Source organism: Bos grunniens, chromosome 5 (assembly GCF_055505025.1).
Source record: "Bos grunniens cultivar Pamir isolate PY7600 chromosome 5, Bosgru_T2T1.0, whole genome shotgun sequence".
In the NCBI taxonomy this organism is placed as follows: Eukaryota; Metazoa; Chordata; class Mammalia; order Artiodactyla; family Bovidae; genus Bos; species Bos grunniens.
The window spans coordinates 114,356,070-114,368,825 of record NC_141169.1 but is presented as its reverse complement, the minus strand read 5'-3'; the positions used below and the strand labels follow the sequence as shown (position 1 = coordinate 114,368,825).

Genomic DNA, 12,756 nt, shown 5'->3' with positions numbered 1-12,756 from the left:
TTAACCAGCTCTTACTATTGGAAAAGGTTAGAGCAGCACTAAGAGGCTGAGAGGTGGAGCTGACAAGCTGGGCTATTTTTCTCTGGGTTCTCAAGAAAATGTCTGCTCAGCAGCCTAGGCCTCTACTCACAACAGTGCTGGTCCTTAGAATGGAGTTAACTTCCTTCTCAGGCGTTCTGCTAGAGACACAGCTGTTCAGCGCACACACAGAACAGAAATATTCCCTTTGTGAATTGAGGTGTAGCTCAAGTGACAAGAATACATTTTGACCCCACTTAAAGAATTGCGATTCATGGGGTCGCAAAGAGTCGAACACACCGAGCGACTGATCTGATCTGATCTGAAAGAACTGTTTGCTCTGGATGGTGGCGGTCTCTTCCATCCCTGGACAGTCTAAATGCTGGAGAAGGGGCTTCAGTATCTGTAGGTACAATAACCCTGAGGAGTCCCAAATTTTTCAGTACCAACAACCCCTTTATTATTTTTTCAGCTAAGGAACCCACCTTTTGCTAAAAAGTGGTATTTCTCAAGGACTTATTTTAACACTCAAAGCTGCTTCTGATTGTATGTGCTAACTAGCCAGTGTTACTCAGCACAAAAGTTTCAGCCTTTAGGTAGCCTGTGCAGCTGTTAGGCTTTTGTAAATAATGAAAATTTGTCCCAGGTTCCCCAAATTCCTTTGTTGATCGACAGGGGCCTGAAGACTCTGGGTTGTAAGTCAAAGACCTATTTGTTCAGCAGGTAGAGATAGGACGGCAGGGACAATAAACTGCAGCTACAGCCAACTCCAGAGACTTCAGCCATCATTCAGTCACACAGAGCTGATGTTTATTATGTTTTTTCATGATCTGATTATGCTCAGTGAACAGCACATCTCCGGGAACCTCCCAGAGCCTGGGGATTTGGGCCGTGGTCACAAACCATGCAGGGGTCTTCACGGGGGTTGGGAGGCTGAGGGCTGTCCCCGGGCCCATCTACGGATGGGAAAGGAGGAGAGGCTGCGAGCATCACCATTTCTTAAGTTAGGGCTTTCTCCTTTCTGTCCTTCCTCCAGGCCCTGCAAAAAAGGAAAGCAGCAATGAGCTGGCTGACAGAACAGACCTCTAACCATAGACTGAAAGAGAATTCCACAGAGGTTCTACCAAACACGCCAGGAGAAAGGCAGCTTTGAGTACACTCAGTTACTCATTCATATATTTACATTCACCAGACCGGGCACTGGGGCCCCAAAGATATTTAAAAAACAAAAAACATGTTTCCTGCAGCAAAATGTAGTCGAGTAGAGTTTAGGGTATATCTTAAGTGTATAATACTGAATACCACAAGAGGTACTGGTCAGTAAGAGGGCAGAGCAGTCACTTTCAAGTGGAGGGATGAGGAAAGATACCTTCATCAAAGATAATGAAGAACTGGTATAAACAGCACACTGGGAAATAGCCTTTCAGTCGGGATGAATAATGGGCTACTACTGCCTGGGAGTGGCTAAGAGTGCAGAATTCAAGAAATAGTGAATAACTGGGGGTAGGTATGTGGAAGATAATATGGGAGATAAGGCTGGAATAATAGGTGTAACCAGATCATGGCAAGCCTTAAAAACCAGACCAGAGAGTCAGGAGGGTTCTTATTTACAACAATAATACAGCCAGTCAGCACATACTAGGGCACCGGAAGTCAACACAAGAAAGCTGAATGGAACTGGCCCTGGGGAAAGGTCTGTGAGCAGTGTATGAGCCAGGCTGCAGTGCCTATGTACAGACTGCTGGTAGCCGGAGCTCACTGATAAGGGCCTGTAGTTTCTAAATTTCATTGTGGAGCTGGTGAAATGAAGCTGTGATGGGTGTGTAAGGCATATTAAATTATCTACAAAGTTTGTGGGTTGAGAGAATTGAGGGTACATAAAGGCCAAATGGGCTTCCCTAGTGGCTCAAACTGCAAAGAATCTGCCTGCAATGCAGGAGACCAGCGTTCAATCCCTGGGTCAGAAGGGAAGATCCCGTGGAGAAGGGAATGGCTACCCACTTCAGTATTCTTGCCTGGAGAATTCCATGGACAGAGGAACCTCGAGGGCTACAGTTCATCAGGGTCACAAAGAAATCAGACACAACTGAGTGACTAACACTTTCAAAGGGCAAATAGAAAAGGGTGGTTGGGATTCAACCTGGCTGGAAGAGACCTCAGTGAATTTGTAAGTCAGTAAGATAGTTTCCTTCATCCAACATAGAGAAAAGGTGACATAAAAGATATTAGCCAGCAAGTGTGTCAATTCATTAAAAGTCTGTGCTCCTGCTTGTCTCCAAACCACATCACAGTTCCGATGCTCCACCCTACTTCCGGCTCCTGGTCCATGTGTGGGGGAGAAGCAAATCTTACCTGTTAGTCGTCATCATCATCGTCCTCTGGAACAAAAATGTCATGTTCCTCAAGTAGAGCAGCAAAGTTCTTGCTAATGAGCGTCCCAACATAGAGAAAGGGGATCACAATGGAGAACACGCGGAGAAGGCCGAAGGACATCTGCAGAGGGTCAGAGTGGTGGCTGTGAGCTCCAGTGCCCACTCTAGCAAGACCACAGAAGGCCTGTCCCTCTCAGGGGCATTCCCTCCTGTGGATCTCAGATTCATCATTAAGCAACTTGATTTTAAAGTCCTTGGAAAAATTCGGAGCAAGAAAAATGATTAGAAGAAGAGATAAAGTGATTCTATGGCCATCAAACTGTACACCAGAAAGAAAAATACAAGGCACTCTTACAGACATCTAAAAATTAAGGCACTAGCTATTAATTACTTGCAGATGCTTTTAAACAGGTAAAGTACTAGGAGGTGGACTACGGAAATAATAGTTCAGTTCTGCTTGAGTAAGTCACTACTACTACTACTACTACTACTACTACTACTACACTATTAAGTCGCTTCAGTCATGTCCAACTCTGTGCGACCCCATGGACTGCAGCCCACCAGGCTTCTCCGTCCATGGGATTCTCCAGGCAAGAACACTGGAGTGGGTTGCCATTTCCTTCTCCAATGCATGAAAGTGACAACTGAAAGTGAAGTCGCTCAGTCGTGTCCGACTCTTAGCGACCCCATGGACTGCAGCCCACCAGGCTCCTCCATCCATGGGATTTTCCGGGCAACAGTACTGGAGTGGGGTGCCATTGCCTTCTCCCTAGTAAGTCACTAAATACATGCAAACGGATTACAAAATTATGAACATGTACACTGAAGAGAGATTCTGTACAGTTCTCTAACTGGTTCCCTGGTGCCTGACAAATGTGACTTCACTATATTACATTTTAGAAACAGGTGTATTTTGAAAACTGAGTATGTTTTTTATAGTAAAAGACTATTTAAATAGACTTGAGAAGTTCCAATAAAATCTCAACATTTCCTCTCATTATTTCCCTACAGGGGTTCGCCCGCAAAAAAATGTTTTTCAATCGTGCCTCTTTAAAGGCAGCTTTTCCCTAACAGCTGGACCCTGTTTCTTGCTGTGAGACAGGTTTGAACTCACTTTGTGTAAGCTTGCGACGGCCAAAATAGCTTTAAAAGAATTTGTTTTTGTTTTGTAACTCTCACACAGCCCTGGAATTAAAGAAAAAAAAAATCCCGGTATAAGGGGTTGTTCTTATTTTACTGAAAAAACTCCAAGGGTACTGAGGGCATGTAGTAACACTCAGTAATGGGAAAACAGGATCTGGTGGGGGCTGTACCAACAGGAAGTCTGAATTCCAGAACCTAACTCAGCTGTTAGCTTTGCACACTGGCTTCCCTACTCTGGCCCCTCATTTTTCATTTGTAAAAACAGATTGTAATAATTCCCTGCACACCTAGTCACATGAATTAAATACTAGGTCCAAACTCACAAAAAGATAAAGTCTGTCCCACGAACCGTTTATTTACAAATTCGTTTTTCATCCCATCAACTACGAAGTAGAGACGTAACAAGACTTGTCTATACTGTATGCATAAAGCCGAGTCCTTTGGCTCCAAAGAGCCAGGGCACTGCGCTCCTCTGGATGAACTAGTGCAAAGTGCCATCTTTCTCCGCTCTTGACCCCCATCTTCTGTCTCCCTGTACCCGGCTCAACAACGACCACTTAACTCAACCGGCCACTTCCTCCCATTTGTCAAAACTAGCAATGCATCAGCGCAAAACTTTGTCCTTGATCCGGCTTCCGGTCTAAGGCAGTCGTTCGACTGGCCTTTGCTCCTGTCAATCAGCGTCAACCTGCACACACTCCCCACAATGATTGGCCTCGGCCCCTTCGCCCCGCCTCCAGGCAGACACTCACTTTCACCGGTTTGGGCAAAATGGCGCCGCTGCGAGTAACGATGACCGACCTCGTCGGTACCAGACTCTGACCTGAGCAGCTCCGTCCGGCGGAGACATCACCACCTTTCCTCAGGCTCAGCCAGCTCCGGGAAGCCCCAGATCCGACGCGTACCAACGCCAGCCACCGAGCCGCTCCGGACGCCATCTCCCAGCTCCGCCCCTAGTCCGGGCCCCAGGACCCCACTGCCCGGCCCCAGTGACACCCTCAGGAAGAACGCCGCCCAAGCCTCGCGAGTCTGTAGGGATCAAACGAGAGGTCCGGCTCACAGACTTGCGCAGTGTACCTAGTTCCTGCTGCGGCACATGGTGACGTCACGAGGATGACGCCAAGGCCCGGGTACACGCCTCATTCCAGGCTTGGAGGGTGGGACCATCTGACTGGGGTTGTTCTTGTGAAACTTGCAGATTTCTGGTATTGTTCCCGCACCCAGGACAGCCAGGGCTTGGCCGAGCAGGGAGTTACTGAAATGAAAGACCACTTTAATTGAACTTCAAACTATTTTTTAAACACTTTAAAAATACAATTCAAATTTATTACTTGTGCTACTGAAATGATTTTGGAAATTTATTTCATGCCACGGTATATGTTATGTACAACCAAATGTAAAATATATCTGAAAAGGGGGAATATATATCTGAAAAGGGGGGGAATGGGGGCTTTCACACAAACTGCTAAAAAGGAACCAATACGAGTAATAAACATGGTGTTTTAATCGTATAAAAAGCACTGTAACAATAAATATAACCAAAAACCCTATAATATCTGCGTATAAAACAAGAGACACAGGCTGTGGGGCTCCCATACAGGGCTAGAAAGGTAGCCCCTCTTCTTAGGAAACAAACCCAGCTTCCCCGGAGCAGGTCCTGGACCCTGGGCAGCATTGCAGCCTCCTGGACTGAAAAAGGCTCTTAAGCTGAAGACTCTAGGCCTAGTTGGCCCCTCGTCAGGCCTCATAAGACCCCAGTGAGGGAAAGAGGCTAAGGGAGAGATTGTGTATACTGGACCAGGCTCTGAATCTTCCATCCAGCCGCTGCCACCAGAATCAGGATGCCAGGCTGATTGGCCTCTGGCCCTGTCCACCCAGTCACTTTGCCTCTCAGAACAACTGGTAAAAAAAATGCTTGGCACCATGCTGGTGACAGTAGAAACCAGAGGGTCTTGGCAGATACACTCTGGGTAATAAGAAAGACTGAAGGAGTTCCTAGGGGTTTCTGGATCGGGAATACCTTTAGGGGCCCAGTCAAGAGAGAAGAGTTTATCACAGGGTGCCAGGAATCCTATGTCCAAGCTCCTAAAATGCCCAGGACTGAAATTCAAAGTCACTGACTTTCCCAGGGAGTTGAGGACAGAGTTTCTGCTAACAGAAAAGCTACTGGCCCCTCCTGGGGCAGTGACCAGCACCATCTGTTGACAGGGCAGTCAGGGAAAGAAGAGGGGCCCTAACACTTTCTGATCAGGATAAATCCCTCTTTACTAAAGGCCCTGTCTCACCAAAGAGCCCTGTCTTCACTGCAGGATAGGGGTCCCATGTTCAATCTTCTCACCACTCAGGAGGAGCCAAGCCCCCAAAACCCCTGTGACACAGTAAGTCCACTTTTTCTGACAGTGTCAATCCCTCAAGCCAACACTGCAGGCAACTTCGGGTATTTACACAAGATTCCCCATGTTGGAAACTGTAGAATCGTATAGGTGAAGGTGGAGTGACCTGTGGTCATGTGATATTACCCACTTCATTAATATTAATATCCCCTGAGAGAGGGGCAGTCCAGCGCAGAGTCAGCAGACCTGAGTCTTGCCTTGTGACTGCTGAGCAAGCCACCTCTCCTCTCTGGGCCTCAGGAAATAAATGGGTTGAAAGTTAATGATTTTGCAGTTCCCTCTAGGCATGAAGGTGGACTTGGAACCTGGGGGAAAAACCTAAAAAGCAGGAAGCAGAATGCTCACCTCAAAAGCAACTTCAGAAACCAGTTTAAAAAAAAAAAAAAGAACCTATAAAACCTTAAACTCCTGAAAAAGCACTGGCCCTGGCATCCTGACCAGCAGGACAAGGGCTGAACCCGAAGGGCCCAGGCTCAGGGTCTGTCCTGGTCCTTGCATTCTGGCTGGTTCTCCTGGGCCCTCTGCAGCCAGGCCCGCCTCAGCTCCATAATCTCCCGGCCGTACCACTCATGCAGGGTAGAAAAGCAGGAGGTCTCAGGGGACACGGGGCTCTGCCCCCTGCCTAGGAGGAGGCTGGCAGGGCCCTGCAGCTCCCACTCGGCCAAGCCCCGCCCTGCTGGCCGGCTGCCCCCTTCTTCCACCAAGCCCATTGGGCTGCAATCTCTAGAGAGGGAGTGGCCGTTCTCCAGGCCAGAGGACCAGCGGTCAGGAGCCTGGGGCTTGCAGCGGCTGGAAACGGCCTTCCAGGATGAGCGGCGGTGCAGGTCCAGGCTGTGGCGGGCTTCACGCAACTGGTTCTCCAGCTCGCGCACCACCAGGCGCATGTACCCAAAGCTTGCCCGAGACAGCGCCTTCACCCAAGCCTCCTGGGCCGCCGGCCCATCTGCCGCGAGCAGGTGTGGGCGCACCCCAGGAGCGTCGAAGCGGATGGCGAAGGCAAACTCTTCAGGCACGGGAGCCTCCGCCAGCTCCACCGTGCAGCCCTCTAGCACCACGAGGCTCAGAGGCGCCCGGCCCTCTCGACTCTCAAAGGAGAACAGCAGGTTGCCCTTGAGGACAAACCAGCACCTTCGGCCAGCGCCACTGGGGGTGGGTGGCGTCCCTGCGCCTCCCCACGTGCGCAGGAAGCCTGTGTGGTCTGCCGGGGAGTCGCTCAGTGCGTAGTGGGCCACACTCCTCTCGTTCAGCTTCATGGCTCCCATGAAAACTGTGAGATGACAGAGGCGAACAGCGATCAGAGAGGGAGGCGGTGCTTGCACCCCGTGGGAAAAAGAGTCCTGGCTCTGGAGGAGGCCTGGGCCCCAGCCCGGTGGCCTCTTCTTACTTTCTGTGCCCTGAGGTTCTCAGTGTCTCCATCTGTGAAATGGGCTAGTCTCCCTGCCTTTGTTCTCAAAGGGTTGTGAGGATCATGCAAAAAAAAAAAAAAAAAAAATCTGGTTATCAGAGGACTCAGAGAAAAGGAAAATGTAATTTGTGTCAGACCAGGAAGTATGGCAGGGCTGTGAACAGCTTTTTAAAACCCAAAGGAAAAGGCATCAGCTGGGCTGAAATGGACCCCAAACTCATAAAAGCCACTGTGCTTACATCACCCCCTAATCTGAGGGCCCCTTAGCTCCAACCCTGAAGCTAAACATCCGGGGTTTCCGTGGGCTCCGTGGGTCCCTGCTGGCCTCTCCATTTGATGGCACAGTAGTCCTTTAGCTGCCGGCAGGGCCCGATAGGGCTGGGGTGGGGCAGGCCTGCCTCATTCCTCGATGAGTGTGGGTTCAGATAGGGACCTTCTCAGGAAATAAGTACAAACACAGGGCATGGTGGAGTAGGATCAACCTCAACTACCGAGTGTTGGTGCCCCATACATGTGTGCTAAGTCACTTCAATTGTGTCCAACTCTTTGTGACTCCATGGACTGTAGCCTGCCAGGCTCCTCAGTCCATGGGATTCTCCAGGCAAGAATACTGGAGTGGCTTGCTATTTCCTTCTCCAGGGGATCTTCCCAACCCAGGGATCGAACCCAGGTCTCCCATGTTGCGGGCAGATTCTTTACCATCTGAGCCACCAGGGAAGCCCACGCAAGTGGCATATAATCCAACTGTTCTCCTGACTCACAGAAAACTGAGACCAGAACAGTGAAGGTGAGCTTCCCAGGATCACGTGGCCAGTGAGAAGCAGAACTTGGTCTCCTGATTCCCTCATCTCTTTGGGGGGCAAGTCCTGGCAGTGACCCACTTACCCGCAGAGCTCCCTGGGCAGGGGTGGGGGTCTCTCTTGTCTGGCCACACGGCTCAGCCCTTTGACCACGTGGTTTCCAGGACACCTGCAAAAGAATTCTCAAATATAGTCAATCCATCCTAAAGGATTGGACTTACTCCTACTCAGCCTCCTATTCAGCCTCAGGTCAAATGAAACCACCACCTCCTCCAGGAAGCCTTCCCTGACCCCTGATAATCTACTGCCCTGCCCAAAATACACATACACACAGAGGTCCACCCAGGCCCTGCAATTACGAGCAATTTAAGGATCTGAGTCCCATTATCCTGATCATCACTCTTTGGACCTCAGCGCCCTGCCCTCTAAGGCTAGGTCAGAGTTAAGTGCCCACATAGCTTGTTGCTTTTCCCTTTTAGTACTTGCCACATAGTTTATCTGTGGTCTTTAAGTGACCTAATTTGAGAGGCCTGCCCTGATCACTATATGTAAGGTGGTCCTGATCAGGAAGGTGGTCTGATCTAAAGTGACCCAACAGCAGCCTTCATCCCACAATGATCTCCTTTGTGTTTATAGCGCTGTCCCCAGCCCCAGAATGTCTAGAACCAACCAACTGGACTTGGTTCCGGTAGAACCTCCCCAATATCCAGCCCTTTGCAGGGCTTGGGGAGGTCCTCAGAAAGTATTTGTTAAAATAACTGAATACAATCGTGGACAAAATAAAGCCCCTCCTTCCTGGAGCCTACATTTCCGAGGGGGAGGCACACTGTAAAAAAAAAAAAAAAAAAAAAAAAGGACAAAAATAAATAATAATTAGTGTCTTTTAAAATCAATTAAATAACGTGAAGACCCGTCTTGATAAGGGCTATGGAGAGAAGCAAGCAGGGTCCTGAGATGGGGGCTGGGCCGGTCTCCGATGGTGGTTGGAGGAGAAGGAAGAGAACAACACAGATGGTTGGTTCCTTGAGTAGTGGCCTCACCTCCCGGCCGTCCAGCACTGGGGCGCGGAGAGGAGATCCGCCGACCTAACTGTCTCCCCTCCCCAGGGAAGGACGTCTCCTCCCCACCCGCTTCCCGGGTTAACGAGGCCCGCATTTCAACCCCGGCAGGAATCCGCTGCACTGCATTTTTCTAGATTCTTTTGTTAGAGGAGCGGCGGGCTGGGGCGTGGGACCCACTGGCCATGGCCACCGCGGGGGGGTGGGGGTGTCTGACCCGCTGTCGCCCAGAAACGGGGTGGCCTCACCGGGAGCTCCGCGGCCAGCACCGCAGACTCGGGGCGCGGCTGCCGCCTCGGTTTCCCCATCGCGCGGGGAGCGGCCCCGCCACGTCCCCGCGGGCCACGCCTTCCCGGGGCCGCCTCCTCCCGGGGCCGCCTCCTCCCGAGCCCGCCGGGCCCGCTCTCACCTCCACGCCCCCGAAGCCCAGGAGCGCGGCCCGCGGGGTGGCCCGGGGCCATTTCGACTCCGGACCCCACGCCACCGTCTGTCCGGGCCGCTAAACGTGGCCGCGGGAGCCGAGAGACCCCGCCTGGGCGGCTCGAATTACCGCCCTCACCCCTCCCCGCCCACTACTCACTAGGCCCCGCGATCTACGCCGGGGGAAACTGAGGCCTGGCCGGCCGTGCCCGGCGTGAGGCCCAGTGCTGGTCGGCGGTGGCCGGCCTCGAACCCGGAGTCCCACCTCGGGCCATCCGGGGGCCTCAGACCCAGGCCACCTCCCAAGAACTTCCAGACCTTCTCTTTTCCCCTCTCCAGCCCCCCTCTCCCCGCCCGGCCCACTTCTCGCACAGAGCCAAGTCTGGGACGGGCTCGGCCCAGACGCCTCCTCTGGGCGGGCTCCTATCCAGCCCGCGAGGCCCAGCCCAGCTTCCCAGTCACCCAACCCGGCCCCCTGGAGTCGGCTGGATCTCGCTTCCGGAGTGGAGGGGATTATTCATTTCTGCTCCCTTCACTCCTGCCAGCCTGGAACCCATCTTCAGCGCCCAGGCTCTGCCTGGGGTCAGTGGACAGCTAGGCCTGCGGTAAAAGACACAGGAGGGCACAACCAAAGATGGGGGAGGCTTTCCTGACAGCCCCGGGAGCCTGGTGAGCTCAGAACATCTGCCCATGAACTTGCTGGTTGTCACCTCGAAGAGTTCTGGCCCTGGCAGTTCCTGCAAGAACGCTCCTCCTTCCCAACCCTACCCCAAGGCTCTTAACTCCTCCAAGGTCCTTCACATTATTTAGGCCTCAGTTCCCGTCCCCTCCCCAGCCCTGAGAAAGCAGCCTGCCTGCCGGTCTCTGTCACATCCCTGGTTTGTATTTGCATGATAAGACTAACCACTTCTAAAAAAAAAGTTCCTTACATTCATGGTTTTATTTCCTGTTTATTATCTGTCTCCCCCACTAACTTTTATTCAGTTACTAATAGACACCATAATAAATGAGATAGGAGGCAATAAGTTCTGTGGAAAATATACAGCACGGGTTAAGGGGCCTGGGAATGGGGCGGGGGGTGCGGTAGGAAGGTTGCGATTTTAAACAGCATGGTCACAGTAGGCCTCACCTAGAATGTGACATTTAAGAAATAATTGAAGGAAACCAGGGAGCCATTCATGCCAGAATCTGGAGGGAGAGCATTCCAGGCAGAAGGAACAGCTAGTGCAATGGCTCTGAGACCTGCTGTGTTTGAGGAACTGCAAGGAGACCCGTGTATGTGTGTGTGTGTGTGTTGGGGAGTGGCAGGAGCAGCAGGATATGGGGTTAGAATGTGTGGGGTGGGGCTTTGTAAATCTGTGAGGGTTGCTACTCCAGACTGAAACGAACGGCCATCCCCAGGTCTTGAATGAGGTTTTTGTTGTTGTTGTTTTTTGTTTTTCTTTAGTAATTATTTATTGTGCTCTATCTTCATTGCTGCTGGGGCTTTTCTCTAGTTGCAGGGAGCAGGGGCTGCTCTGTAGTTGGAGTGTGCAGGCTTCTCATTGCCGTGGCTTCTCGTTGCTGAGCACTGGCTCTAGGGTGAGAAAAGGCTTCAGTAGTTGCGGCCTATGGGCTCAGTAGTTCAGTTCCCAGGCTCCAGAGCACAGGCTCAATAGTTGTGGCGCCTGGTAATGTCCAATCTTCCTGGACCATGGATCAAACCCGTGTCTCCTGCATTGGCAGGGAGATTCTTTACCACTGAGTCACCAGGGAAGCCTTCGAGTGAGGTCTTGAGCTATGTTTTAAAGGATTTCTCTGGCTGCTAGGAAGAAAAAAATATGAGTGGAAGCAGACCAGTGAGGAGGATGCTGGAGTAATCCAGGCAAGATGTGATGGGTGCTGGGAGAGTAGAAATGGCCAAATTCGGGTTTGTTTGCTTGATTATTTTTTTGGACGCACTGCGTGGGCATGCACGATCTTCCTTCCCCAGCCAAGTATGGAACCAGCGCCCCCTGCGGTAGAAGTAGGGAGTCTTAACCACTGGACCGCAGGGAAATTCCTCAGCATGGGGTTTGAAGGTGGAGAAGTACTAGGTCTGCACAGAGACTGGACGTAGGGAGTGAGGGGAAGAGGAGCCAAGGAGAACTCTAATGTTTTGGCCTGAGCATCTGGAAGGAAAGTTGCCATTAACCTGAGATATGAAAGTGGCGGTGTTTGGAGCCAGTTCTGTTTGAAATGCCTTTGACCATCCAAGTGAAGGTTGCCAAAAATAAAGTGTTTGGTATCTAGTTGTTGCTCAGTAGGAATGTGATGAATGAAAACAGAAAGAATGCAGAGTGTCTGGATAAGCATAACAGGTGGCCCAAGTGTCAGGCAAGGTAGGAGAGTCTCCTGGCTTTAAAAAGTGGTTCGTTGCGCCTATTCATCTTCCACTACAGTTTCTGAGTGGTTTACTATGGGCCATACTCCAGGGCATACTCTCATTTTTCTTTAAAAAAGCCCTCAGCAAGTATCCATGCCACAGCTATTAAATGAGCATCTACAGTGCCCTATCCAGAAGACTCTTGGGAGTCCCTTGGACTGCAAGGAGATCCAGTCCTTCCTAAAGGAAATCAGTCCTGAATGTTCATTGGAAGGACTGATGCTGAAGCTGAAACTCCAAAACTTTGGCCACCTGATGCGAAGAACTGACTCCTTGGAAAAGACCCTGAGGCTGGGAAAGATTGAAGGCGGGAGGAGAAGAGGGCGACAGAGGATGAGATGGTTGGATGGCATCACCGACTCAATGGACATGAGTTTGAGTAAGCTCCGGGAGTTGGTGATGGACAGGGAGGCCTGGCATGCTGCAGTCCATGGGGTCTCAAAAAGTCGGACACGACTGAGCGACTGAACTGAATCCTCGCCTTAAGGGACCCGGCAGAAGCGAAAGGACTAGCTCGGCGAAGATGAGGAGCTTGTGCGGTGGGCGCGTGCCTGCCTCGGGAGCGCGCAGAGCCGGAGCTCGAAGGAGGAGGGGCTTTGGGAGGTTCCGAGGGCTTTCTGGGCCCGTGTAGGGAGGGGCGGGACGTTGCTAGGGGGATTCTGATAGGTTCCGCCGGGAAGGTTTGCGTCCGTCAGGCCCCGCCCCACTGGAACGCGGTAGACGAATCAGGTGACTGCGGCGGT

The 12,756-nt window shown here is 51.4% G+C and overlaps 2 protein-coding genes across 6 annotated transcripts; both read right to left on the bottom strand.

Annotated features, from left to right (window-relative positions):
• Window positions 1-806: 806 nt before the first annotated feature.
• Window positions 807-4,542, bottom strand: SMDT1 (single-pass membrane protein with aspartate rich tail 1). Its single transcript, XM_086403108.1, has 3 exons — window positions 4,286-4,542; window positions 2,371-2,511; window positions 807-1,057 (listed from the first exon to the last, which is right to left on the bottom strand). The coding sequence occupies exons 1-2, from the start codon at window positions 4,469-4,471 to the stop codon at window positions 2,374-2,376; spliced, it is 324 nt and encodes a 107-aa protein (XP_086259234.1). The 5' UTR covers window positions 4,472-4,542; the 3' UTR covers window positions 807-1,057; window positions 2,371-2,373.
• A 336-nt stretch (window positions 4,543-4,878) lies between these two features.
• On the bottom strand, window positions 4,879-9,961 carry PHETA2 (PH domain containing endocytic trafficking adaptor 2). 5 transcript variants are annotated; one of them, XM_086403103.1, is made up of 3 exons: window positions 9,599-9,961; window positions 8,217-8,300; window positions 4,879-7,193 (listed from the first exon to the last, which is right to left on the bottom strand). In XM_086403103.1, exon 3 carries the CDS (start codon window positions 7,186-7,188, stop codon window positions 6,400-6,402), a length of 789 nt encoding a protein of 262 aa, XP_086259229.1. In that variant the 5' UTR covers window positions 7,189-7,193; window positions 8,217-8,300; window positions 9,599-9,961; the 3' UTR covers window positions 4,879-6,399. The 5 variants fall into 5 exon arrangements, with proteins under 5 accessions (XP_086259229.1, XP_086259226.1, XP_086259227.1 ...); XM_086403100.1 differs by having other exon boundaries at window positions 9,770-9,961; XM_086403101.1 differs by lacking the exon at window positions 9,599-9,961 and adding an exon at window positions 9,438-9,575.
• Between the last annotated feature and the right edge of the window lie 2,795 nt (window positions 9,962-12,756).